At 47.5% G+C, this 26,805-nt stretch overlaps 1 protein-coding gene across 1 annotated transcript in view; it reads left to right on the forward strand.

The window, feature by feature from the left end:
* The first annotated feature begins 403 nt into the window (after positions 1-403).
* The window catches only part of SLC7A5 (solute carrier family 7 member 5), a 42,135-nt gene continuing 15,733 nt past the window's right edge, over positions 404-26,805 (forward strand). The window contains exons 1-2 of the mRNA XM_069868285.1: positions 404-1,035; positions 15,653-15,778. Of these exons, the coding sequence (XP_069724386.1) occupies positions 435-1,035; positions 15,653-15,778 (727 nt within the window). The 5' untranslated portion in view covers positions 404-434. The remainder of the gene's footprint in view (positions 1,036-15,652; positions 15,779-26,805) is intronic.

The raw sequence follows: 26,805 nt of genomic DNA on the forward strand, positions 1-26,805 counted from the left end.
CAGCCCTGCACCCCAGGGCCAGCCCTGGGGGCTGCTTCAGTCCCTCTGTTCCCCGTTCTTGCTCTCTTTAGGGTGCAGGAAAGACGTTCGGTTTACACACTCACACACTCGCTCACACTCGTTCTCCTCCAGCCCGGGCAGGAGAATGAATGGTGAGCAGCGAGGCGCCCCCCTGCACCCCCGGGCTGGGTGGGGGCTGCTTCGGTCCCTCCGTCCGCCCGCGTCGCTCTCTCTAGGGTGCAGGAAAGAGGCCCGGCGGCCGCGTTGGCCCCGGCGGCGCCTCCTCCTCCCCCGTGCTGCCGCCCCCGGCCCCGCCCGGCCCGGCCCGCGGGAGGCGCGGCGCTGGGGACAAAAGGGGCGGCCGCCGGGTGGGCGCGGGGCCGGGCGCTGCCGGGGCCGCCGCTCGCCGCTCCGCCCAGCCCCGCCGCAGCAGCATGTCGGGCGGCAGCAGCGCCAACGGCAGCGGGATGCTGAAGAAGAGGAGCCCGGCGGGCTCGGCCTCGTCGCTGCCGCCGCCGCCGCCGGAGGAGGAGGAGAAGCAGGCGATGGAGAAGATGCTGGAGGCGGCGCAGGAGAACGGCTGCGCCCGCTCGCCCTCCGTCTGCGGCTCCGCCGAGGGCGAGGGGGTGACCCTGCAGCGCTCCATCACGCTGCTCAACGGCGTGGCCATCATCGTGGGCACCATCATCGGCTCCGGCATCTTCGTCACCCCCACGGGCGTGCTGCGGGAGGCCGGCTCGCCGGGGCTGTCGCTGGTGGTGTGGGCGGTGTGCGGCGCCTTCTCCATCGTGGGCGCCCTCTGCTACGCCGAGCTGGGCACCACCATCACCAAGTCCGGCGGGGACTACGCCTACATGCTGGAGGTGTACGGCTCCCTGCCCGCCTTCCTCAAGCTCTGGATAGAGCTGCTCATCATCCGGCCCTCCTCGCAGTACATCGTGGCTCTGGTCTTTGCCACCTACCTGCTCAAGCCCATCTTCCCTACCTGCCCGGTGCCTGATGAGGCAGCCAAGCTGGTGGCCTGTCTCTGTGTCTGTAAGTACCTGCTGCCCCTCTCCAGGTACCTGCTGCCCCTCTCCAGGTACCCGCTGCCCCACTTCAAGTACCTCCTGCCCCTCTCCAGGTGCGTGCTGTCCCTCTCCAGGTGTCCACTGCACTGCTGTCCTGCACCAGGTACCTCCAGGTGCCCACTGCCCTGCTCCAGGTACCTCCTTCCCCTCTCGAGGTACCTGCTGCACTGCTGTCCTGCCCACTGTCTGTCTCCAGGTGCCCACTGCACTGCTGTCCTTTCCCCAGGTACCTGCTGTCCTGCCCACTGTCCGTCTCCAGGTGCCCGCTGCACTGCTATCCTTTCCCCAGGTACCTGCTCTCCTGCCCCAGGTACCTCCAGGTACCCGCTGCCTCTCTCCAGGTACCCGCTGCCTCTCTCCAGGTACCTGCTGCCCCACTTCAGGTACCTCCTGCTCCTCTTCAGGTGCCCGCTGCATTGCTGTCCTTTCCAAGGTACCTGCTCTCCTGCCCCAGGTATCTCCAGGTGCCCGCTGTCCCTCTCCAGGTGTCCACTGCACTGCTGCCCTGCTCCAGGTACCTCCTTCCCCTCTCGAGGTACCTGCTGCACTGCTGTCCTTTCCCCAGGTACCTGCTGTCCTGCCTACTGTCCCTCTCCAGGTTCCCGCTGCCCTGCTCCAGGTACCTCCTGCCCCTCTCCAGGTGCCCACTCCACTGCTGTCCTTTCCCAGGTACCTGCTCTCCTGCCCCAGGTACCTTCAGATACCTCCTGCCCCGCTCCAGTTGTCACTGCCCTGCTCACCATCACCTTTCCCAAGAAATCTGCGCCCATTGCTTTGTAGGAGATGCACCATCTCTTCTCCACTACACTGGCTGCATACTGGTTTGGGGGCTTGGTTTCGAACAGCATCAGTAGGAAATGTGGCCCCATCCCCCCAAAAATGAGCAAAAAATCCCCAGGCTGCCAGTTATGGGCTGGTGAGGTGCTCTGATTCCTGGGAGTGCAGCGTGTGTTTTGTCTGTGTGCCGGAATGGGATTCTCGTGCCCTCCCACAGGAGTGTGTTTGGGCAGCATCCTTGTGCAACCCTGCAGTGCCGAGATGTGCGCTTACGTGAAACGTAATGTGTCGCTGGGAAATATCTATCACGAGCAGCTGGTGCTGAACGTGGCCTGTGCTGCAGCACCCGCGTTGAGATGAGACGTGTCTCGGCTCTATACGCTCTGATACTGTGCTCAAAACCAGTTTGGGTTTTCTTGGTAGCAAATGTTATATCTCATGAGGTGTTGCTTTGCAGAGACATTCAGTGATGCTGTGATGAATTTAGGGCAAATAAAATCTGCCATGGCACACACGTCTCTCCTGCTGTAGTTTTTGTCATCTCTGGTGTTTTGAGGTCTGCTCTTTTGCCAGTGAAGCCTGATTTTTTCATTCCTTCAGTGACTGCAAAGTCACCCATCCAAATTCCTCAAATACAGGACCATTTTCTGCCTCTTTCTTCCCTTTCTATGTTCAGTCAGTCTTCCACTCCCCTGGTAAGTTCTTGTGCCGTAGTGACGGTGTATATTGGGAGAGAGTATAATTTTTTTGTGAGGGCTTTATAAAGCATTTATTTGCTATACAAAATTACAGTCAGATTGCTTTTTTACTTTTTCGTTTTGGGGTTGTGAAGTCTGCTTGCTTGTGCTGCCCAAAGGGGGATTGTGCTAGATTCCTTCACCCTCTGAGGATCAGTTGCAGGCATTCAGATGTTGCAGCATGTGGTCATTATGGAAGATAAATTGCCTGTAAATATCTTCATAAACAAACTGACTGGGACTTTGATAAATACGTTCTATGGCTGGCTAGTATGAAAAGATAAGTAATGGGCAGGACAGCAAATTGTACTTACCTTGGGCAAGTTTCAAACTTATCTATTTGCCAGATAAATTCTTACAAACTTAATCACAAGTGGACACACACAGACTTGCCATCCAAGTCTTTAACAAAGTGTAGTGGGTTTATTAAGGAAATAAAAACCCAGCTAAGAAAGCTCTTGCAGGTTTAGAAAACAGTTCTGCTGGTGGGTTTCATGCCTCAAGTCAGGCCTTGTGAAAAATCTGGTTTTAAAGCTTTTCTGCCTGTCTGCAGTGTGGTTTGTTCAGTGACACTGGTAAGAGAGGCGAGCATGCACGCGCTGGTCGTATTTTTTGCTCAGAAGCTGGCAGAATTAGAGCATCGATTAGATGGACTTTCTTACTGTTTTATATCCAAGTTTTCCTGTGTGAGAACATATTGTAGTTGACAAAGCCTTTGAGAACGTGTTTCTAATAATAAGTAAGTTTTCATCTGCAGGAGCTTTCCCAAAATAGGTGAGATAAGGTTTCTCTGTTCCCATTTTACTGCTCAGGAAACAAATACAGGGTAAAGAGGACTTGCCCCCGGCAAGATCTGTTCAGTGACAGGGTGGATCGCAGCATGAAATTCCTCGATGCCAGGTCTCATTCCCACTTAAGCTTCTCCAGTAAGTAATGTATCTCCAGCTTTCTTTGGCTAGTGATTAGTTGCTCTCCTGAAGCAGAGTTTGTTCTTGAATGCTTATCTTGAAACACCAAGAAAAGAGTTACTATTTCTACAAATCTGTGTCATTCCCATGTGTTTCTTCTTTAAACTTCGCTCACTCCTACACCGCTGGCTATTATTTTGTTTACGCTTTGGGTTAAATTTTTGTCTCCTTTGCTGCAAAATGTTAGTTCATCCTGCGTTGCCTTCAGCAAGTTAGTTTTCTGTGACTTTGAATTTTGGAATTGGCTTTTCTACTGTCTGGTGCCAAAACCACATCATGAACTAGGAACAATAAATGAAGTAAATCTGGCTCAAGGACTTAGCTAATCACGCAAAACTTCTGTGGACTAACAAGTGACTTTTGTTACATGATTGTTCCAAACATACCCCTGCCCAGTGAAATATTATTTTTTTCCAAGAGCCCTAGGATAGGAAAAATGGCCTATTTGTGCATATGCTTTAAAGCATACGTTAACGAATTATCTCAAAGAGGGGAAGAATGGTTTAGGAAGCAAAAGGGGAATGTGAGGCCCTAGGCTGGAATACAGTTGACTTATTATGTAGCCAAAACTCAGTGGTCTAGAACAGTACCAGCTGTATTTTTTTGCAAAGCTTGTATCTCAAGATAAAACGCAATTGGCTGCTTGGTTTCTAGTAAGAGGAGAAGTAACAAAAGTTAGTTGTTTCCACTTTGACTGTTGCTGAGTTTGAACAGTTGAATAAATAATGTGTTGTTCAGTGTTTGCCACCTTGAAGTACAGAATTTGAATTCCTAGGCGTTAAGATAATCTAAATAAAAAGCGGTCTTGAACGGAAGAAAAAAATAGTTGGAATGGGGAATTTTGTTGCCTTAAGGTGCTGAAGAAAACAGGGTGGGTGGTAAGTAGAATTTAACTACAAATAGGTATTTTCTGCTGTCAAAATTGTAATCTACAGGCAGTTGGTATGCAGGACTACTTTTTCCTAAGACAACATGAATGCTTATTATGGTTGCCAAATAAAAGTGTGGGAATTCATTGCAGGGAAGTCTTCCTGTACCAGAATGGGTCAAGCTGTTCATCATTAGCGTGGCCTGTTTTATGTTCTCCACGAAACAGCCAGGGCTCCCCAGTTGTTAGAATTTGAGGTAGTTTGACTTAAAGCTTTTCAGGCTTTGGGTTATTTGGGTAACTCATAAACTGCATGCTGTGAGGTTGGATGGCCAGTACTTTTGGAGCTGATAAATCATAAAACCAAATGCTAAGGGATGACAAACACAAAGTTCACCTGGTATCCAAGCATTTTTGAACACGAGGTTAAAGTTCATGAAACTGAGCATTGGTGCATCTGCATGAAAATCCACCAATAATTTGAGTTCCTTCACTGTGTTCTCATCTAAACCAATCTTACCCCTTCTGTAGAAGGTGGAGGGACAGTTGCTAGGTCCTGACTTGACCTATTCGATGACATCTCCATTACAGTATCAGTGTTGTACATGGCAAAGAATTAAACTATGGATGCTGTGCTCTGTCTCAGGTGCACGTTTGAAGCCATGTGTGTAAATGAGAGAATCCATAATATTTTTCTTGCCTCCTCTTTTTTTCTGAGAAAGCATCACAGTGGAATGTACATTCACACTGCACTTCCAACATACTTGTATCTTTTTGTGCTATTTTCTACAATTTATTTTGACTTTGAATTAAAATAATACACACTATTAATAATTAGACTATTAAAATATTTAAGTGGCAAGTGTAGTTTTGAGAGAACTTGTTTATGTATGTTGCAGAAGCATCTTCATGTAGCACAAGCAGGTTCATGTCAAACTGCTCAGTCTTGTCTTTTGTCATTGAAGAGGTGGTGTCCAGGCCTGAACAAGGAATGTGGAAGAGTATCCAGCTGAAAATACGTCTGTATGAGTGGGTCAGATTCTCCTTTACAGCTGGCTGCCACTTATGTTAACATTTCTTAATTTGGAACTGAAAAATCTGAACAAAAATCATTAAAAAATCATGGAGAACACCCTAATACACAATGTGTGTTCTAGAGATGGCTCGAGGATGAAAATTTTCCCATTGCCCAGTTACAGATAACCTGTGAATCCCTTATTTCCAGGTGTTAATTTGCAGATTTCTTACATGTGAATGGTCTTTTAATGGCATTACAGTAAATTCTGGTAGATAAGGGAGACAATGGATAAGCTTCCAGACCCAAGCTGGTTCTTGCTTGGCATTTCGCAAGTGCCTGAACCGTTCTTCCTACCCACATTTTTACACTTAGGCTGCCACAGCCCCTCTCTGTGCTACAGAAGAGTTTACTCTGTAATTTCCTGATTTCTTGACAATATAATCTGCTCCACAGAAGCTTGAGAAGCTCTGCCGGTTGCATTTTATTTCTGCTCTTCAGTGTCAAATTAGTGATTTGATTGTTAGCTTCTGAAGCCTTTTGTCACTTGTTAATTATATATGCTAATCTGGCACTGATAACCCCAATATTGCTTCAGCAATGTCTGCTGCTTCCAAAGCTACAGTATTTTAATCTTCTTTAACATTTCTTTAAACTTCCTGTGCTGCTTCTGATATACTATTTTGGGCTCTCCTCCTGCAAGCATAGAATACCAGCAGAATGGTCATGTATTTCTGATTTGTCTCTGTTGTTATGAACAGCCTAACGATGGAAGAATTAGTAGCAGTCAGTGCAGAGTTGAGTCATATCTAATAGCACATGTCATATGGAAGCGTAAGTGCCCGACACCCCCCTGAGTACATTGTGAGTTAAAGGAGGAGAATGCTATCAAATCCAGGGTTTGGCAAAAAATTTATAAACACGTGCCTTGAATGCTTGTCAAATTATAGCCGTAGTCCATAAAAGAGTATTCGGTGTCACCATTTCAACTGGAAATTGTGTATGTTGAAAGCAGCAGGGATATCTTTATTTAATATTAAGGTTTTACTTTAAGTCTGACAGTTTGGCTGTTTGACCAGCTGTTTAAAGCGAAGCTATGGGTGGATTTTGTACTCATCAGGTACTAGACAGTAAGCAAAGCAAGTACAAAATACATCTTATGCTTGTCTCTTTAAGATGGGTTTATTCTGCAGCATCGTTACTTGCAATTAATCTGCCAGGACAAGAAGGGTGTGAAGCTTTGAAGAATTATCTTTTTTTTTTTCTTTTTTCTCCTCCTCTTCCAGAAAGGTGGATTAAATGACTAAACCGTATCAGTAAATAGGCATTTCTTTGATCAGAGTGGAAGGAAGGGGTCTTTGTAGAATCCCCACTGTATGGCTAATGTTGAAAGACCGAGGTTGCCTTTTTGAGATCTGCATTTAATTAGAGAGAGTAACATTAATGAAAATAGCCTCTGACACTAACAGGATTCTTCTGAAATGGATGAAAGTTTGGAGGACTCTTGGAACCACAGCAAGCAGCTACCGCATTTCTTGGCACTCCTCTCTTGGCTTTCACAACAAATGTCCCACTTTATTTTATTTGAATGATTTATGCTACCACTGAGATCCTTCAGAGTCTTCCTCTTCTGACATGAACAAGTTGGTGAGGCTTTTTCAGAGAAACTCGCGATTGTCAATCTAATTTAAAGCAACATCAGTAGGTATTTCAAGCATGCCAGTAGTCTCACAATCCCAGTGTCAACTGTGGCCAGTAGGTCAAATGCAATGGATGCGAAAGGAGTTCCTTGCCAGCTGATGTAGAGCTGCATTCTGACCCTCTGCACGGCATAGGTGCCATGGTTCAGACTAAAACTTGCCTGGAATTTTTTTTGTTAAGTTCATGACTGAGATTTAGCACCTGATGCTGAAGTTCAGCCACCTTCCTGTGGATTTGTGGAGCCTAAGTCAGTGCCACTACGGGAAGGGACTTCTGTATCTGTTGTAACATCATTGTGGGCCAGGTAAGATGCCACATTTTGCAGGTCCAGTAGCCGACTATCTGGCAAGGATGATTGTGTCTGTAAAACTTGATGTGCACAGAAAGTATTACTAAATTCTGTTTGGAAGATATTTCATAAGAGGTGAGGATGGCAGAAAAGATGTTTAGCTTGCAGTAGGTTTGCAGTCCTTGTAATTTGCTGGAAATCAAAGATTCAAATATACCTTTTTGTTCCCGTTACCAAGTCTATATTTTGTTTGTCTTCCCATGGTAAAATTACCTGTTTCATGAAACTGCTGCATCATGTAGTCTGGAAACTTTGAGAGTAAGAACACAAACTTCATAGAAGCATAAAATATTTTGGGTTGGAAGAGGCCTTTACAGGTCATCTAGCCCAGCTGCCCTGCAGGAGCAGGGGCATCTTTAACTTGATCTGGTTGCTCAGAGCCCTGTCCATCCTGACAGACATCCTTCTAAGGAGTTAAGATAGTAACTCCTACCGCTAGCTAGGAGTTGGCTTCCCTAGCTTTACTAAATTCTATATAGTTTTTCATGTACCACACAGCTTGTGTAGTGTAAACTGCATTGCTGTTGTTGCACCCAGAGCGATAGGTGCATTTATAGAGGCTTGAGAGGCAGCCTCTGCAGTATCTGCAAACCAGAAAATTCTTCACTGAGGTCTAGTGCTGCCTCTTGGCCCTGACTGTGCTGTGCCGCTTGTCACAGCTCTTGAGAGAGCGGTGACAAGTAAGTGCTTGTTCATTTATTCTTGCAGAATTCTGTAAATCTGAGGGTGTGGATGCTTCTAGGAGCTGTGCTACATGATGAAATGCTAGCATCATCCCTCTTGGCGCTAACTTCTCTGGCTCCCAGCTTTGAGCCTGTTTCAGCACCAGGGGCTTCCTGGGGTTGGAAGCCAGCAGAGAGATGGAGCTGTGACACACTCGAGGTGACTGCAGCCATTTGTTGGAGACGTTCAGAGCTCATGGTCTCGGTTAGGGGTGGGTGTAGAGACAATCCTTCTCCTTAAACTCCAGTGTTAGCGTGGCCTTAGCTTTCTCCTTTCTCTCACCTGTTGTTTGTGGATGTGCCCATCCTCCTGATTCCTCAGCAGTGCTGTTTTGGGAATTAAAAAAAAATGAAGAAACTGTAAACAGTTGCCAGGTATGCTTATTATTATTTTAATATAGATGTATTTGCTTTGGGGACGAGTGCTCCTTTCCAATAGCCTCGTACCACTAAGCGTTTCCTTTCTACATACTGATTGCCCTGGCTGTTAAAGTTTCTCCAGGGGCTTGACCTTGAAGAAATACCTGCAGGTATTTTCTTTCTGCTTTTTCTCTTTTCTGCCTTGCAAGGCACAAGTCTTCACTTGGTATCGGTCAAATTGAATTTTCCCAAACCATTTACTGCGTATGTCCTCGTATGAATGTCTCACGTTAGATTGTGCTGTTAGATATAAACACCTGAGACTACTGGAAGACACTGTGGCATCACAGCCACCAGAGGTGGGAGGTGTGCGACCTTAGTGAATAGTTGAAGCATTGATGTCCCCATGGTTTAAGCCACTGTAGTCACTGTAGTTTGAGTCCTTGTTTGTACTGCGTGGAGTAACTACATTAATGTGTCATTTTGTGTGTGTGTGCCATGTGCTGCTGTCCTCCCTGTGGTTTCTTCCTTGGTGGCCGTGGTCTCAGCTTGTTTTCTCTCTGTGTGAAACCTGGTTACACTGTCTTTGGTGGAAGAGAAAACTGCTTGTTCAGGAGGAGCAGCCTTTGCTGTAGGATGGTGAAGTGGAAAGGAGCTGAGAACTGTTCTCAAAGTAATTGTGTGAGGAGAGAATCCATGTCATCTGGTGGCAGATGGTAAATGGAAGCGTCGTCTTACAACTGGAAGGGCTAAGTGCTTTGGAAATGTGTGAGTTACAAACAGGAATCATTGCACAATTACTCCTCTGTGTGCAGACGGTGCTACAGTCCCTGTTTTCGTGAGGGGGAAGCTGAGGTGGAGGATTTCCTTTCATTCTTTCCCTTTTCCCCTTACCCTGCTAGGCATTTTCATTCTGGTCCTGTAATACCACAAATAGGAATCCGTGGGTAACTTGCAGCAAGTTAATTAAGTCTGCTTCTTTGAAGCAAGCTACTCACACGCATTTATCCTTGTTATAGAGATGTGTACTGAATTATGTGGGAAGCACTATAGGTTAAGACCAGGGAGACCTGTAGAAGATGAAATAAAGGACAGAAGTGACATTGTGCAAGGCTCCCAAGGTATGTAACCTCGCACGCAGCATGAATGCAGCTGTGCCAGTATCTCAAGAATTCCTACCCCCATTTCAGAAATGTTTCATCTGAAAAGCTGCTAAAGATCTTGGGTTGAGCAAACTCCCATCACCAAGTTACACGTGCTGATGGAATTGGATCCTTTCCATCCCCACCATGAGTAAGGACGAGTGCCCAGCGCTGCAGATTGGCTGCTTGTTTGCTTTTTTTTTTAAGGGGAGCCTTCCCTGCACGCTTTTTTACTTCTTCCCTGATCCATGGTCACGTTCCAATTACCCAGGAAAGCTGCAGCCCTGCCTTTTCTGTAGGATAGTTGCCAAGAACGTTGCATCATAAATGCCGAGCCCCAGTTTACCTGTTCTAGGGCTCCATTCACACACTGTTTGCTTTGAGCAGAACCACATGCCTGCAGGGCAGCTTTGCTACGTCCCGCCTTTCCTTTGTAGACACAGGAGCTGTTGTTACTTACAGTGCGCTTGTCATGGTCTTGTTCTGTGTGAGGATTCACATGATCCCTTTCTGTGTCTGCTTTGTAAGGGTTTATTCCTAGTGTCATCTAGAAATCATGTTTGGGAGGGATCTTTGAACTTAGGACTGGGAAATCAAAGGAATATGCCTGGAAATGTGAACTAGGGTGCAAGGTTCTGCATCCTGTGTTGTATCAGTCAGTTATCCTTGGTTCCTATTAGTAATGGGGAAATTGCCTGACTCCACAGGTGAGTGCCTGCGGAGCAGGTTCAGTGAGGTGCCTGAAGCCAGCTGGGCCTACCAGGACAGAGTAAATAAGTGAAGCCAACCCACTGTTGTCTTTACAAAGCCAACCTTCTCTTCAAAAGCCTCTGGCTTCCCCTGTGGTCGCAGTGTCTGGCAATGCAGCTCACCTCACCAGAAGAGGTGAAGGGGTGAACAGCACCTTGGAAGCACGTTCTCTCCACAGTTGTCAAAGCCCAGCATCTTTCCTACTTCTGCCAGAAATAATAAGGGAATAAATTAAAGTACCTCCTCTCACATCTGCAATCACTGCAGCTTTCTAGCTCCTATTATCCCAATTATGTAAAGCCTTTGGAAAAGGGCTGCTGGATCAAACAGCCTGTGTCACCTCAGGTCATGCTGAAATCCATATTCCTAGAATGATTCCCAAGAATGGCCCTGACGGGTCAAACTAAAGGTCTGCCTCGCCGCAGAGCTGGCTTCTAACGACAGCCAGTGGCTGCAGCCTTAGGAAAGGCGCTGCAGGAATTAGGGCGGCGCAGTCTGATCTTTCCCTGCGTTGTATCATTGCCCTCATTTACAGTAAAGCTGTGGCTGTGCAGCTTTCTCCTGTTGTTCATGTGGAGTTCATCCAAGGTGAACAGAGCACTACCAGGAGGAGTCCCTCAGCCCCCGCCTCGCAGGGCAGCATCTTGGATCAAAGGAATCAAACTTTCTGCTGCAAGAAACCCTCTGGTCTCCTGGGAAGCTGAGCAGCCACTGGAATTTGTCTTGGAGTTTTACTGAAAAAGTACTTGGTCTGTTTTCATCTCGGTGTCTGTAGGATTCTTTCGGCTGGGTAACACTGGGTTGGGTTTTTTTAGCCCTTCCTACGTTGAAAACATTTATGTGTAGTAACTCCACCGCACTCCTTTAGGAAAGACAAATATTGCTCCACAGTGGGAAAAGCGAAGTAGAGGGATCATGACTTGAAGAGCTCTGACTCACTACTGGCCTGGAAGAAGCTCTCGGCCCTGTTCAGAGTCTCTGGCCCTACGTGTTTTCTTATTTTTACAGAGCCTGTTTGTCTGGCAATGATATGTTTTTGAGGGCTGAATACAGATGCTTCCACTGCTTTTCACTTTGAGGAATGCTTCGAAAGCTTTTGCCTTTTATGTACACCACCACCATCCCACGGCCTGTCCAGCAGGCTCCGTACAGAACCAGGACGTGAAAAACAGCCCTGAGAAAGTCAGGATTTAATGCGGAGGGTGAGGCAGCTATTGTCAAAGAAACAGAATGCCTAAATGGGGAAGGGAGCATCACTGTCACCTCTGAGGGCTGTCTTCACTAACAGGAAAAGTGTGCTTTTAGATGCATTAGCTCATCCTTTAAATATCCCTCTGTAAACAAGGAGAGTTTTATTTTTAGCGCAATCGCTGGTCAAAGTGAATCTTGGATCCTCTGTTCCCTCGCCGTCCTCCCCATTAGGATTCACTAGAGGTGCTGTGCTTAGTGATATTTCACTGTGTTTTCTTCTCTTCCCCCTCTCCTCCCTCCTGTAGCACAGACATACTGTAAGTTGACCTTGCTGACCTTTATTTTCTCGTGCCTTATGTATCTGGACAATCTCCCTTTTAACGTACTGGTTGGAGCAGGTCTACCCAATCTCGCTGTAAGGTGTGACTCTTCAAACGGCCGATAGTGCTGGCCTGCTGCTTGATGCTGAAAAGCCTCCCAGACCAGGCACGAGGTGTCCTTCTAATTAGCTGCACCATCTCTCCCCTGAGCAGCAGGGGATGGAGGGGCCCTGGGACAGGGGATTACATTTTGGGGAGGTGGTGTGGCTGGTTTGTCGACACCGTTCCTCACTGCTTGCTCTCCGCTATGTGCTGAAGCAGGTCCGCCAAAGCTCAGCTCGTGCTGTCCTGTGACCTGTGCAGGAACCTGTAGGCATGGGGGATTCCTTCCCAGGGAAAGCAGCTCTGGCTCATTCCGGTCTCGCCTGCTCCATATGCCCAGACACTCCCAAAGTGCTAAAGGGGCTTGAAAGGCATAGGATCATAGAATCAGTAGGTTGGAAAGGACCCACTGGATCATTGAGTCCAACCATTCCCAAAAGATCCATGATACAAAAGTAGTGAATCTGAAGTTCCTTATTTACTTCTAGCTTCCATTCTTTTAGGATATATTGGATCGTGTGCTTTTCTTTGTGAAGATGTCCAACTCGTTTCTCCAAACTTTAAATGCTCTTGTATTGAGATGAGACTAGGGCCTAGGAGCTTGATGGGGTGGGGAGCCAATGATCCTGAAACCAGGCATCCTGTTCTGGGATGTGCCGACTGCTGCACTGGGACTGGCTTTCCTTCTCTGCCTAAAGATCCTCTACAAGCAGCCTTTATCTCAGCAGTATATGGACACTTAAATCCTCTCAGCCTGCTATTGTGTGTGGCTGTAGCAGGCTCTCAGACCCCCTTGAATGAATGATGCAACTCGAATCCCTTCTAGCTTGCTTGTGCTCCCAGTCACCAGGCAGCCCTGTCAGGCTCGGTGCTCGCCCAAGCGGGAATGTGAAGTTTCAGCATTGCTGTGAGAAGATGCAAATACTGCGGTCCCTGAAGCTGAGCTCTCTAAAGCCAGCCTGTGGGTACGTCTGGCCCTGTTTTGTGCTTGTATGTTCCAGGAAGGCTCTTCCCAGCTCTGGCGTGGGCTCTGTGTGTGATTCCCTGAACTCTTAACAGCGTAGTTGCTTTCTTACAGGCAGGGCAGAGTGCAGGGTGCCAGTGAGCCAATAAGGCCCTTTCAAATTCCCAAATGCGCCTTCCTCCTCCCATGGCTTTGTTTCTCAGTTGGCAATTTGTTATGCCCTTGCTGGGAGGTGGGGTTGTGATGCTGTGGGAATGTGCCTTTGCTCCGAGCTGATGAGATGTGAGCAGCTCTCTTGCATCGTCCCACAAAGCAAGCCAGAGAGCAAAGGCAGGCACTGCTGATCCTGGGCAACCATCTCATGTTGGAATTGAGATGCGAATACGTGGTGTGCTGGCACCTTTGTCCTACATGTGCATGTTACACTTGGCTGGTTGCCGGTTTGTGGTTGGGAAGTAACCTTGCTTCAGATTAGGAGGGTCTTGTGGTTTTCCTTGTGATGCTCAGCATGTGTTGAGGGTCTTAAGGGACTGAGTGTTCTTGCTGGGCAGTAATGAAGCCATCCAACTTGTGTTATTTCTGCCTTCCACCTTTATTCATTGCCTTTCCCCTGAAGCACCCTGTGTGGCTCGGCCAGAGTCTCTGCTGGCTGTCTGCTGGAGACACTGGTGACCTGATGAATGTGCTGCTAATCCCCTCTGAGGCTTACGGCTGAAACATCTACATTAAATTCTCTGAGCTTTAAGCTGTGGGTGTAGATATAGCCTGTATCAGGAGAGGGTGGTCTGCATCCAAGCTGAATATTTTGGGGAGCAGCTATTTGGCTCTGGTTGAGGCAGTGGGGTCCTGTGAAAATGAAAAGGATGGGGGAAAGAGCCTTTGCATGAGCGCAAGGTCAGCCTGGAAAGGAAATGGGTGACATACAGATGGATGAATGCAGTAGCCTCATTTTATTCTAGTGTGTCCCATAATAGAGCAGCAGTGGTTGCCTAACCCTGCCCTTTACCAGCTTTAGAAAAACTTGCCTGGCGCTGACAGAGTGAAAATACAAGCTGCAGCCTGAGTGGGAAGGGACCTTGCAGGGAAAAGCCTCCAGCTCACCAAGGTGGGTTGAGATCTGCTCCTCCATGACCGGTCAGCTCCACGGGTTGGTGACAAGCTGGAATGGAGGCGGTGAGGGATGGCTGAGTGTAAGGAAGATGAGGAGGTGAGGACATCCAGCACGTGAGGCACTGGCATTCTGCGTGACATTTGCCCGCCTCTGTAACAAGCAACAGGCTCTGGGAGCTGGGTGTGAGCAGGGCACAAAAATAGTAAGTGATTTGGAAGAGCAGTAAAGGTTTTGGCCATTATTTTCTCTGAGGCAAGCGAGACACGGCCAGTCAACACAACAGCCCTAGGTCATGCTGTTCCTGGTAGGAGTGCCACGCTGAATGATGGTAGGAGCAGGCGATACGGAGGAGGGTGATGGGGGAACAGGGCAAAGAATTGCAGGAAATTAGGCTTCATTAGTTGCATTAACCACAGAGCAGCTGGTAGATAGCAGGAGCCTGTGGAAAAGCACAGTGCTGCACGAGGAGGCAGTGTAATCCAGTACAAGCACAGGCACAGCAAACCTGAGTTGTTGTGCTGGCACTGCTCTGTGCAGCCCTCTCTTCCGTCGCTGTGCTGTGTGGCCCTGGTGAGCATCTCTGAACACCTATAGGACCATACATGGCACCACCGGTTACGTGCATCAAGCAGAGTTCCTTTTGGTTCGGCTTCTCTTCCTGTCTGCACCACAGACTTCTAGGCATTCTAGACTTCATCGCATGCCACGTGGGCCAGGTCAGGGCTGTCTCTCCCTTTATGTTTAAGCAGTGGGCAGCACGATGTGGCCTCGGTAGCCTTTTAGGTGCTGCTGTTATACAAACAACTAGATATCAGCTTCAGAAGTTTGTCCTGACGTTTCTGCGGTGTTTTCACATGACAGCAGCATTAAATTGGGTTGACTTCATAGGGATTGCAGCCCAGTACTTTGATGTTCGTGGTTGCAGTAACCACTTGCATTTGTGTGCCTGCAGAAGTGCACTTGCCAATGCAGCAGAGCCTTCCTGTGCGCTATTCAGACCACCTATTGCTAAAACGAAAGACAAAATAGAGAAGCGCGTGGCTGCAGAGCCTTGCATTTGAAAAGTTTCTGTTTCAGGAAGAGACTCTGTATTTGCTTAAATTTCAGCAAAAAAAATGCTAATTTGTCATAATTCGGTTTTTGTTTCATTTTGTGTTTGTGCCTCTTTATCAGCAAGTGCTGTGATGGGATGAGGGGTAACAGTTTTAAACCAAAAGAGAGGAGATTTAGATTAGATCTTAGGAAGAAATGTTTTACTCTAAGGGTGGTGAGGCACTGGCACAGGTTGCTCCGGGAAGTTGTGGCTGCCCCATGCCTGGAGATGTTTGAGGCCAGGTTGGATGGGGCTTGGAGCAACCTGATCCCGTGGGAGGTGTCCCTCCCTATGGCAGGGAGGTTGGAACTGGATGATTTATAAGGTCCTTTCCAACTCAAACCATTCTATGATTCTACAACTAAGTGTTTCACTGAAAACTGATGTTTCTTCTCTTGTCCGTTTCCCTTAGTGCTCCTCACAGCAGTGAATTGTTACAGCGTGAAAGCTGCTACTCGTGTTCAGGATGCCTTTGCTGCGGCAAAACTGCTGGCGTTGGCTCTGATCATCATCCTTGGCTTCGTGCAGCTTGGAAAGGGTGAGTATGTTTCCTTTTTCTTGTGAAGTTGGTGTACAGTTAAAGCAGAACCTGGTAACTAGGGGCAAAGCCCAAGAGCCCTGACATAAGCATTTCAGAGCTACCAGAAGTGCTTTACTAGTGTCTTTAGCTTTCTCGCATGCTTGGGTGGTATTTCTAGCTCATGCTTTGCAAAGGGTTGAGTGCTGTTGTGCATTTTATTTGTGAGATTTTGTATTTATCTCGCTTGAGTTATGCTGGATTTCATACTACTGAAACCCAGCAGTTACCACCCACAGTCTTTTCCACTTAATTCAGTCACTTTGTGGCCTCTTTTGAGACTGCAGAACTGCCACGTCTTACAGGGAATGAAAATTTTGGTGCTATGGCTCTCAAAAGTCTTTCCTGTAACTGCTGGCTGGTCATGGCCATTTGCTAGTAGAGAAGTATCTGCACATTCAGTAGTTTTTACCCTTTCACAGACTGCCCCTGTACAGTTCCCTTCATCCTGCTTCAGGTATGGAATAGCTTGATTGAGTCCAAGGAGTCACATGGGGGATGCCTGGGTCAGGCGAGGCTTCAGAAACCACATGGTGAACAGTGATATTAGAGCTCTCAGCTGACAGTAGCACGCGTGTCTGTCAACTAACATCCAAAAGAAGGAGATAAAAATGGGAAGATAAAACAAGTTTTCTGAAGTTTCTGGTTATTATCTTCAGGCACATTTAAAGTGCTCTCAAGCTTAGGGAGACCTTTGTTTCCAAATGCATCTGACTAACTGACCCACACAAATAAGCTTTACTGTGTGCTTTTTTTTTGTGCAAGTTTTGTGAAAATAAACTAATATGAGGGAACAGTACAGGCTCTATTTGTTAAATGTGGATTAAATCGATGACTCCTCCAGTCTCTGTACTGGCAAGCGTGTATGTTTGTATGTGCATGTGGGTCTATTTAGTTCCCATCTCAGCTATGGGAACCAGTGCTGTCTTTGCAGAAATTCTTGCTTTATCAGAGGTTGTATTTTCTTCCAGCTCAATGCCTGTTCTCAACAGGAACATTGTTTGAGGCTTATCATGAAATATACCTCCTTCCTCTTCATGTCTCCTCAGGCTGCTTTGCTGAACCTTTTTTCTCTCTTAGAAGGAAAAGGATAAATATAAATCCTTGTTAGTTCTTTAACATTTTACTAGTAAAAGATCTGCTTGCAGGTAATAGTCTTAATTTGCTTCTTATGAACCACCTTCCCTCCCTCTGTACTGTTCTTTTGCCTTGTTGAGGCTGAATCACTTTCTGTCCTGCTTCTTTAGGTATATATACATACTAATTACATTAACTTGTATCTGTAACCAACAAGAGATTTTCAGTCTTGTGCACAAAGCCCTCATCCTATTTTGGTAGGTCTGGAGTGGGACAACTATAATTTGTGTGCATCTTGCAATACAGATTATCTCATGTAACATTTAGTTTCCAGCTAAACCACCTGGCCACTTCAGACAGAGTGAAAGATCAAAAGCAATAGTTACATGATAGCAACTGAAGGCAAAGACCTTTTCTTTCCATCTGTGCACACAATGCTCGACGTAAGGTAAGCTCGTGCAGAGTGGGAGCCTTGGGATATACAGAGAATGCATCTCACAAAGCCTGTGTTAGCAACTTGTCCTTAGTGGCAAGCTACTGCTGGTCTGAGTTCCTATTTTACAACATGCTGCTTGGGATTCTGCCTGTAGTCTAACATGGATTTTATTTAATCTCCTTATGGAAGTTGCAAGCTCTCTGGTAAGTCCTTAAGAATGTGCAAGCTCCTTTTGTATGCCCTTCCTTAGCTTCCACATACATTTTTGCAAGTTCCTCAGCTTTTCTTTCAGTTGTGCCAGGCAACTTGGTGCTTTTATGTAGCAGGGGCACATCAAGGACTGGTTTTTCCTTCTTTTTTCTTCAAGGAAAACATGCTAGCATAACTTAGAGCATACTGAAGGTGGGAAAGTGCTACACTCTTGTTAATCTTCGTTGGGATGATGCTGGGTCTTACACATAACCACAGTGCCATGCCTTTACTGCTCCTCTGCATGCCCTTCTTACCTTTTATACCTGTTCCAATGCTCTTTGGACAAAGAGAACACTTTCCGCTACCAGGCTGGTAAATTCAGTCTCAAGTCAGCAGCTGTTACTGGGATGAAAAATGCAAATTGATTTTTTGTGTGTTCCTATGACTCTGTAGTGCCTGAGAAGAGCTGATTAACTGGCTCTAATGGTTCCTGACCCATTTCTGGATTATGTTTACAGTATCCATAAACAGAGAGGAGCAATACCACAGTTTCTTGCTCAAATGTGGAAACTTCATGGAAGTCTTTCACTGTACTGACCTCCCGCCTTCAGCTTTTGGCTTTTTTTCTTTTTATCCTTCCATTGGATGTTTTCCCCACTTTCAGAAAAGCAGGAACATCTCAAGAACAAAGAAATATGTGGCAATATTACCACACAGCAAATAACGTTTTCTTGTGATCTTTCTGTGGACAGCTGTTTTGCATCACTTCTTTCATGCAGCTTCAAAAGGAGGGTGGAAGTTGGTTTCCTACTTAGACAGCTTTTCAACTGCTTGAGAGTTGACTCAGTGTAGTTGATCTGCTTGGGATGCAATTCTTTCACTAATACAAAAGTTACCCTTCCAGTTGCTGCTGGATGAGGAAAAGGCTGTGGATGTGGCCTTCCTGGACTTCAGTAAAGCCTTTGACACAGTTTCTCACAGCATTCTGCTTGAGAAACTGTCACCTCTGGCCTGGACGGGCGCACACTCTCCTGGGTGGAAAACTGGTTGGCTGGAGGGCCCAGAGAGTGGTGGGAAATGGTGTGAAATCCAGCTGGAGGCCAGTGACAAGTTGGGTTCCCCAGGGCTCAGTGCTGGGTCCAGCCCTGTTCAATGTCTTTATCAATGACCTGGATGAAGGCATCAAGCGCACCCTTAGCAAGTCTGCAGACGACACTAAGCTGGGTGGAAGTGTCGATCTGCTGGAGGGTCGGGAGGCTCCAAAGGGATCTGAACAGGCTGGACCGCTGGGCTGAGACCAATGGCAGGAGGTTTAACAAGGCCAAGTGCCGGGTCCTGCACTTGGGGCACGACAACCCTATGCAGTGCTACAGACTAGGAGAAGTCTGTCTAGAAAGCTGCCTGGAGGAGAGGGACCTGGGGGTGTTGGTTGACAGTGACTGACCATGAGCCAGCAGTGGCCCAGGTGGCCGAGAAGGCCAATGGCATCTTGGCTTGGATCAGAAACGGCGTGACCAGCAGGTCCAGGGAGGTTCTTCTCCCTCTGTACTCGGCACTGGTGAGACCGCTCCTCGAATCCTGTGTTCAGTTCTGGGCCCCTCACCACAAGAAGGATGTTGAGGCTCTGGAGCGAGTTCAGAGAAGAGCAACGAAGCTGGTGAGGGGGCTGGAGAACAGGCCTTATGAGGAACGGCTGAGAGAGCTGGGGGTGTTTAGCCTGGAGAAGAGGAGGCTGAGGGGTGACCTCATTGCTCTCTACAACTACCTGAAAGGAGGTTGTGGAGAGGAGGGTGCTGGCCTCTTCTCCCAAGTGACAGGGGACAGGACGAGAGGGAATGGCCTCAAGCTCCGCCGGGGGAGATTTAGGCTGGACATTAGGAAAAAATTTTCATGGAAAGGGTCATTGGGCACTGGAACAGCTGCCCAGGGAGGTGGTTGAGTCACCTTCCCTGGAGGTGTTTAAGGCACGGGTGGACGAGGTGCTAAGGGACGTGGTTTAGTGTTTGATAGGAATGGTTGGACTCGATGATCCGGTGGGTCTCTTCCAACCTGGTGATTCTATGATTCTGTGATTCTATGAAAAGCCTTTGTGCAGCTAGAATTGTGTTCAGTGTCCTCGACTTAATAGCGTGTAAAACCTTATGCACAGACCCTACCATACGACCCACCGGTCTATGGTCCTTAAGTAGTATAAGTAACTTATAACATAGACAGGATCGAGATTTTTTCACTTCACTTCACTGTTACTAAAATTAGGCTTGGTTTTGGTTCTGCTGTTTTACCAGCTTTCACAGACTGCCTTCTGTCCAGATGCTTCTGGGTACTTTTTGGCCATATTCTTGAGCTGGTGAGTGGGATGCCTGATCGTGCAGCCGTTTTGAATAGTGGCACCAGGTGTTTCACGGAGGTCTGTGGTTAGGTCTGCAGCTGTGCTCTTCATACTCAGGCACCCTGCAGTGCACAGTGCCTTAAAAACTAGCCTAGGCATGAAACAGTCAGAAAATGTGCTTATCTGTAAGGACACACTCATGTTTTGTACATGCGAGGAAATTCAGGAAAGTTTCTGATGCTAAAAAAAAATAATTTAAAAAAACATAGATGTGTTTCAAATATATTCTTTTCTGTTGTTGATGTCCTAGGGTTTCCTAAATGTTTACCCGCCCTGGAGCACCTCAGGCAGTGAGGTGCTGTTCCTGGCTGTGTTTGGGGAGTGCTGCAGCTGGGCTCCAGCCCTGGCTGCGATTCCTCACCGGAAATTCTGCTTAAAAAAAATAATTGGGCATTTGGGACTTAGGGAAGTAGAATTTAACACTCCATTTATTGAATTATTTTTATTGAACTTATTATCCCCTTTTCCTCTTCACGCCTGGTTTCTGAGCTTAAATTTCTCATCTGTGGCGCCTCAAGCGCCTGTTTGATGGCAGCAGCTTTATTCTAACACCCTTCATGGGGCTTATCAGGACCAGCAGAGTCACATCTGCTGAACGAGCACAGGGTGAGTTAAGGACAGAGTAGGCAGGTTACCTCTAGACATTTGTCATGGAGAACTTTGACTAGGCAGAGCGGCTGCTCTGGGGACGCCAGCAGGAATACTTGGTTTTGTGGCTGGTAATTAAAATCTCAGGTTCCCTCAGGTCTCAAAGCACAATGGCGCACAGATGCTGAGAGAAAACAAAAGTGGTTGTTGTCTGAATTGTCTTTGTGCCTACATTGAATCACACGTGGCTGTCCAGAGATGGATAAGCACTTAGCATAGCTAAAGGAATCTGCCACAAGTTTTCCTTTGACCTGGTCTCATAACTTTTCACATTCTTAGGGTGAACCAGGAAGTGAATGTGATTAGCAGATTGATGTGCAGGAGTTTGTTTTCTATTGATTTTTTTTTTTCTCCATTTCCTGCCACATCAGTTGTGACTTACTTTTTTGCTGGCTGAGGGTAGATGCAGTGACATCTTTGTGGACACTGTGGGTCATTCTATGCAGCAGGGTAGCTCTTGCACTGGTGTCTGTGCCTGGAGGCAGCAGCTCACCCAAGAGACTGGTTCTGTGACACAGCCTGGGGCATGGGAACCTACTGATTGTGTGGCTGTAGGTGTCTGAGAGAAGTTTGGATCCCAAAGCCAAACCAGGTGGGTGTTCACCCAGCCAGCCCATGCCTAACTTGTACTGTAGATCCTCTTTGGCAGACAGGAGGCAAAACCTGTGGATAATAAAAGTTCTTCAAGCTTTTCAGTGCGTCCCTACAAGTTGAGGCTAAGGCTCGTGCACAAAAGATTGCCTGCCCTGCAGCTGCCCGTGCTGTTTCTTGTTACGCTGGCATTCAGAAATGCCACTATAACGTGATTTTCCATCAGAAAGCTTTCAAATAAACCGCAGCTATGGTGCTTCTCTTACTCACCTTCTCATTCACGGAGAATACGGATGGTGGAAGACTGTACTGAAGGAGAGCATGAACAAGGAAGCTGGGAAAGCTGCCAGCATCCTGCACCTCTAAATCACATCAACCACATGTTGGAGATTAATCAGGCATCTTAATGCTGGAGGGTTGATACAACACAATTATGTTTTATGGGCCTCTTGCTCTCTAATCTTTGATTTCTGCCAAAGGTAAATGCAAATGCTGAGGCCAGGTGGGCATGGCAGGGTAGTGTGCTGTGCAGCTTGCCTGCTCTGGTTTGGAGTGAGCTGCGGTTCTTTTCTGCTCAGACAATTTTTTTCTTGTCCCCTCTTACCAAAGAATTTTTGGAAGCTATAGATTTAAGGATAAAGTTCAGGATGCTGGGCTTACTCATTTTACAAATGAGAAGTTTCCTGTCCAAAAATAAATAAAATACATTTAATAACAGCAACAACAAAACCCAGAATACAGAAGCAGTTGGTCAGTGACCTGTGCTTCTTGTTATGATCACTCTGAGTTTGAGTGGCTCTGTATGCACCCGCTGGAAGCTTGGCCTTTAATGATGTGAACTGTTTGTTTAACATTGCGCATGGAGTCTCATAGCTGCATTAACTCTTAAAGCTGGAAGTTCCCCTTGACATCTGAAAAGTTGCTTTATCCCAAGAGTTGGGGATTGTAGCATGTTGCTCATTTTTGGTGTTCTCAGTGAACTGCCAAGCATGCAGCTGGATCAAGGTAGGTGTTTTGCATTAGAACCTGAGGAGCGCGTCTCAGACTTGTCTCAGGGGACCCTGCTCACCACTGTTGTGGGCTGAGTGGGTTTCAAGGCAGCTGACATGCGAGGCTCTGTTGGCTTCTAATTTTTCCAAGTGCAGCTATCCCAGCGATGTAGACTTACTTAACTAGAGAGCAGCTAATACTTTGGTATTTGCTTCTTTGCATCTCTGTCTGGATCTCCTCTCTCTGAACTCTTTAATTGCAGCAGAAGCAGTTTTTCATGCCTAAGGCATATCAGTGCGGTCAATAGCTCTCTGTGTGTGTCTATGCATGTGCTTTTGCTTGCATTTTATATTGATCCTTTCCCATAGCCTTCAGCTGCTAGGCTGGAATTAATGGCCTTGCCTGGGATGCTGGAGGTGTGTGTGAGAGGCAGGAGGATTTGCCCTCCCCAAATCTTCTTGGCTTTCAAGCTGGTTGGCTCTGGGTAGCCCCTCCAAAGCCTGGTCGGGTGGCTCATTCTTATTTGTCATTCTTACACACCAGGCTCTGTGGATGTGGACTGAACCAGCCGTGCAGATATGAAAAGGAAAAACAAGCTTACAGAAGGGGTGGAACCCCCTTTGGTTTTTTTAGGGTTTGCACATTGCTGTTAATCTGTCCTCATAGGGACACGTGTGGGAGCATTTAGGACACACCTTTCCATGCTGTGCTAAGGATCAAAGGGACCCTGTTCATCCAGGATCTCTGCATTGCCTCTGTGCTTTCTGGCTCCTGGAGGAGACACTGTGTTTTGTGTGCTGTCCATCGCGCCAGGGCTCCCAATGCTGCTTCTGGGTCTGCTGCTTTGTTTCTCATCAGCAAACGTGATGCCAGCAGATGTGAAAGTTGTGAAAACTGGGAGGTGTTTGCTTAGGTGGAGGAGTGTAAAATGTTTTTTGGTGATGTCAGCAGGATGCAGAAGGGGTGGGAAAGGTAACAAAATGCTCCCTGGCTCAAGTAGTGTCCTGGTGGACCTCTGCAAAAGTTGTTAAGCTTGAGTAGTGTAGAGAGAATCCAGGAGCCCAGACCCATGGCTTCACCTTGGAACAGATGTTGGAAATAATAGCTCTTCATGCATGGTGTTGGCAGAGTTTGCCAGTGCTGGGAGGAGAGAGGAACTTCTCTGTAAACCAGAAGGAAGTAGTTGAAGTGAGGGGGGGTTCCATAGCTTGTCCCCAGACCATCATCAGAATCCGGACATAACCCAGGAGCTCCAGCTCCTCCTTGGATGCCCTCTCTGCTGGTCCAAGGTTTTTAATGGTGTCTTTCAGACCCGTAAACTTGTCTGCTACGGGACCCAAGCTGCTGTTCAGACTGCTTAGTGCAAGGCTGTCTGCAGAGTGGCAGTGATCAGAAAGGAGCAGAGTTTATGTGGCTACTGAGCATGTGTTTCTGGGAGCCAGGAGCTGCTGAAGAGATGCTTTCCTAACCCTGGCCCTTGTGTGTTTCTTGCTGTCTTGTTTTTCTGCCTCAGTGGATTGAACTCTGCTGCTTTTCTCAGGAAATGGCTCAACAGCTGAGTGGATCTTCTCCTTTGGGGGTTTTCATATATGCAACACATTCCTCCCTGGCTTTGGTTTCCTTTGTGAGCGAGACACAGTGAGGGCCCCCTCTTCTCTTGCTGAGCTCTCTAGATGGCTGTGTTCCCTCTCCTCGCTGTTTAGGCAAGTTAAAAATACTTAATTATCATTAAATGCTTTCTGCAAGAGAAGATTGCTGTGCTATTAAAACCAGAATGGACATGACTGGGGAACAAATGAGCATTTTCAGAGAAAGGGTCTGAACATGCAGCGCATGGACCTGAAATAGGTCCCTCCCGCAGAAAGGCCCCAGGTGACCCATCGCTTGCCGGCACAATTACCAGAGTCTTGGCAGCTGGCAAGATCAGCAAATGGGGTTTATGTCAAAGCTTGTTACCTTAATTTGGTTAATTGTAGAGCAGAGTGTAGTTGAACAGCCAGTTCAAACCAGGTTTCAGATTGCTGGGGTGCCGGGCACGGGCAGGGCATTGCCTAGAGAGCAGGCGCGGCTGCTTGGGCTGCAGATCTCTGCCCAGGATGCTCTTGCTCATGGACTTCTTGGTCAGTAGGAGCAGTCGAGGCCATGCTTGGCACCTCACCTGCAGATATGCAACCCTTGATTTGATCCAAAGCCTCCAGGGTGTGGAGACTTGAACTGCCTATTCAGGCTGGAAAGATGCAGAGTGTCAGGAACAGAGGCTCATACTCCTTTTTGAACAGCAGGTACTAATTAGCATTTGTATTAGAGGAAGGAGGTAAGAATGACTGTGCTGGACCATCTATCCGCTATCCCTAACCTCCAGCTAAGGCCAGTAGCGAGCACCAGTGGGTAAGTGTAAGAACAATGGGAGCAAATGGTACTTCTCAGCCTCCAATGCACCTCTGGGTCCTCTGTTCCATCTTTATGTGATGGATTTCTCCTCCAAGGATTTGCTGAAGTCAGAGCTCACACACTGTATTGGACAACTTGGCCCATGTGGGAAGATGTCTGGGATACCTTTCCAGCTTTGCTGCTGGAGCTTAGCTCTTTTTGCTCCAAGACATATAATGTGGTGCCAGTTATTTCTGTAAAGGCATCGCTAGCGGGCACATAATATTATCTTTCTGGTTATCCACTGGCCAGCAGGGTGGGACAGAGCTTTGTGGTGATGGTGGGAGAGGACAGCTGCTCTGCTGGGATGTGATCTTTGGGACATGTTTGTGCAGGAGCCCAGGCTCTTCTCATGCAACCAGGAAGCGATAAAGCACGAAAGAAGCAAAGATCATGGCAAAGGGGCATCATGTGGACACCTGAGAATATGAGCTTGTCCCCATCTGGTTATTTAGTCATCTTCTGATGTTGCTAAATCCATTTTACCATGGGAGTACTGAGACGTGAAGTTTAGCAACTCGCTGCAAGTTTTTTGAGAGCTGCAACTTTTGCCAGGTGAGGCAGGGAGAGGGCAGCGAGCTGTCAGCTCCTCAGGCGCTGAGGAGGAACAAAAGGCCCCTGCCTTCCTACCTGGTCTCCTCGCCCCGCTGCCTCCACACTGAGGTGCCGCTCCCTTGCCAGCAGCTGTATTTTGGTGCTTCAAAGAGATGGGTGTGGTGGTGCTGCGGGGCGTGCAAAAAAAGAGATGTGTGAGTAATTAATTGTCCCACCCATCCATCCCTCTGTCCTTCATCCCCGCCCACCCACAGTGTAATGAAATGCCAGGCTTTGTTTTGATTTTCTTGCTTCAGTTTTGCTCCTGTAGAGGTCCTGCAGCTCCTTTCCCTCCTCTTTGATGGTGTGTCCTGGAGGGTAGGCAGTTGTCCTGACACGCAGCCAGAGCCTGTACAGCCCAGCAGGCCACTAAATCGGCCTTGGACACTTCCTTGGCCAGAGGCTGAAGATGCCCATGGTTCTCAAGTGGGTGGCTCCTTCCGAATCCAGATGTTTGGTTTCAGTCCGGGGGCCACCGATGCTCGCCTGGCCAGCTGGGCTAAGGCAGCAGCTCAGCCTTTCCTCAGCAGCACTAGCATACGGTTTCTGTGTGAGGTTTGGGAAGGCACAGAGTGAAACTAGCAGATACCTCAGAATAGGGAGCATTTGGTCTGAGAGCTTTTTGCCTGTGCCAGACAGAAAGAGAATTCCCGTGGAAGCTGGTTTCCAGTTATGGACAAGAAATGCAGGTGTGAGCTCATGATGCCGCTTGTGCCCTGGCTGCTCACAGAACGGAGCATCCTCCTGACAATACATTGGTGCAGGGAGAAGCCAGGCTGCTGGCAGAGCACAAGCAGACCTGAAATGCCTGGAGAGCTCTTCTGCTCTCCTGGTCCATCCATGTGCTGATCCAGTAGCTAATTACAACCACTGTTAACAAAATGTGTGTCTTATTCCCATAGCAAAAGACCTGGAAACAACTAGACTGGTAATTATTCAGGAAGGCTGAGCCCGAGGGATCAACCAGAATGTGATTGTGTGCACAGCCATCTCCTGCTCAGCCTTTTTGTTCACAGCCAGGCCAGGGTATTAACACTAAATTAAGATTATATGACTGAACCTAAAAGCCAGGAATTAAGGTTAAACCTGCAGCAGTGTGCTAGTCTCTGTGCATTTCCTGGCTTTCTGTTACACTCTGATATATGTCCTCTAACCTCACCCTTTAAGAAACAATCAGTGTTTTGCTGAGGACATTCACTGGCTGAAGGGACATTGAATACAACCAGCATATCCCAAGATAGAGTCAGAAGAGACCTCCTAGTGCAAGGAGGTGCTGAGAGGGACAAGGCAACGCCAGTGGAGAACTGCAGTCTATGGTGGGATCTGGACAAACGTGCTGGAAATAACTGCACTGGGTTTCCAGGTCCGGATTGCCCAAGTGCATGAGCTGCTGCTGTGGTCCTGGCTCTTTTACAGCTCACACCCATTGCATTCCCTTGCAAATGGGGTAGCAACCAGCCAGGGAAGAAGGTGCTGTTTTCCTGGGTAGTTTTGTGAGCAGAGAGCATTTTTCACACCATGTAAGGGAATATCTATTTGCTATAGATAGGACTCAACAGGAGCAGGAGGGAGAAAAGAGGTGAAGGGAAGCAGTGCCCATGGTGGAAAGGATGGGGCTAGAACTGGAGGGTCAGGTAGACG

Source organism: Phaenicophaeus curvirostris, chromosome 14 (assembly GCF_032191515.1).
Source record: "Phaenicophaeus curvirostris isolate KB17595 chromosome 14, BPBGC_Pcur_1.0, whole genome shotgun sequence".
Taxonomy (NCBI): domain Eukaryota; kingdom Metazoa; phylum Chordata; class Aves; order Cuculiformes; family Cuculidae; genus Phaenicophaeus; species Phaenicophaeus curvirostris.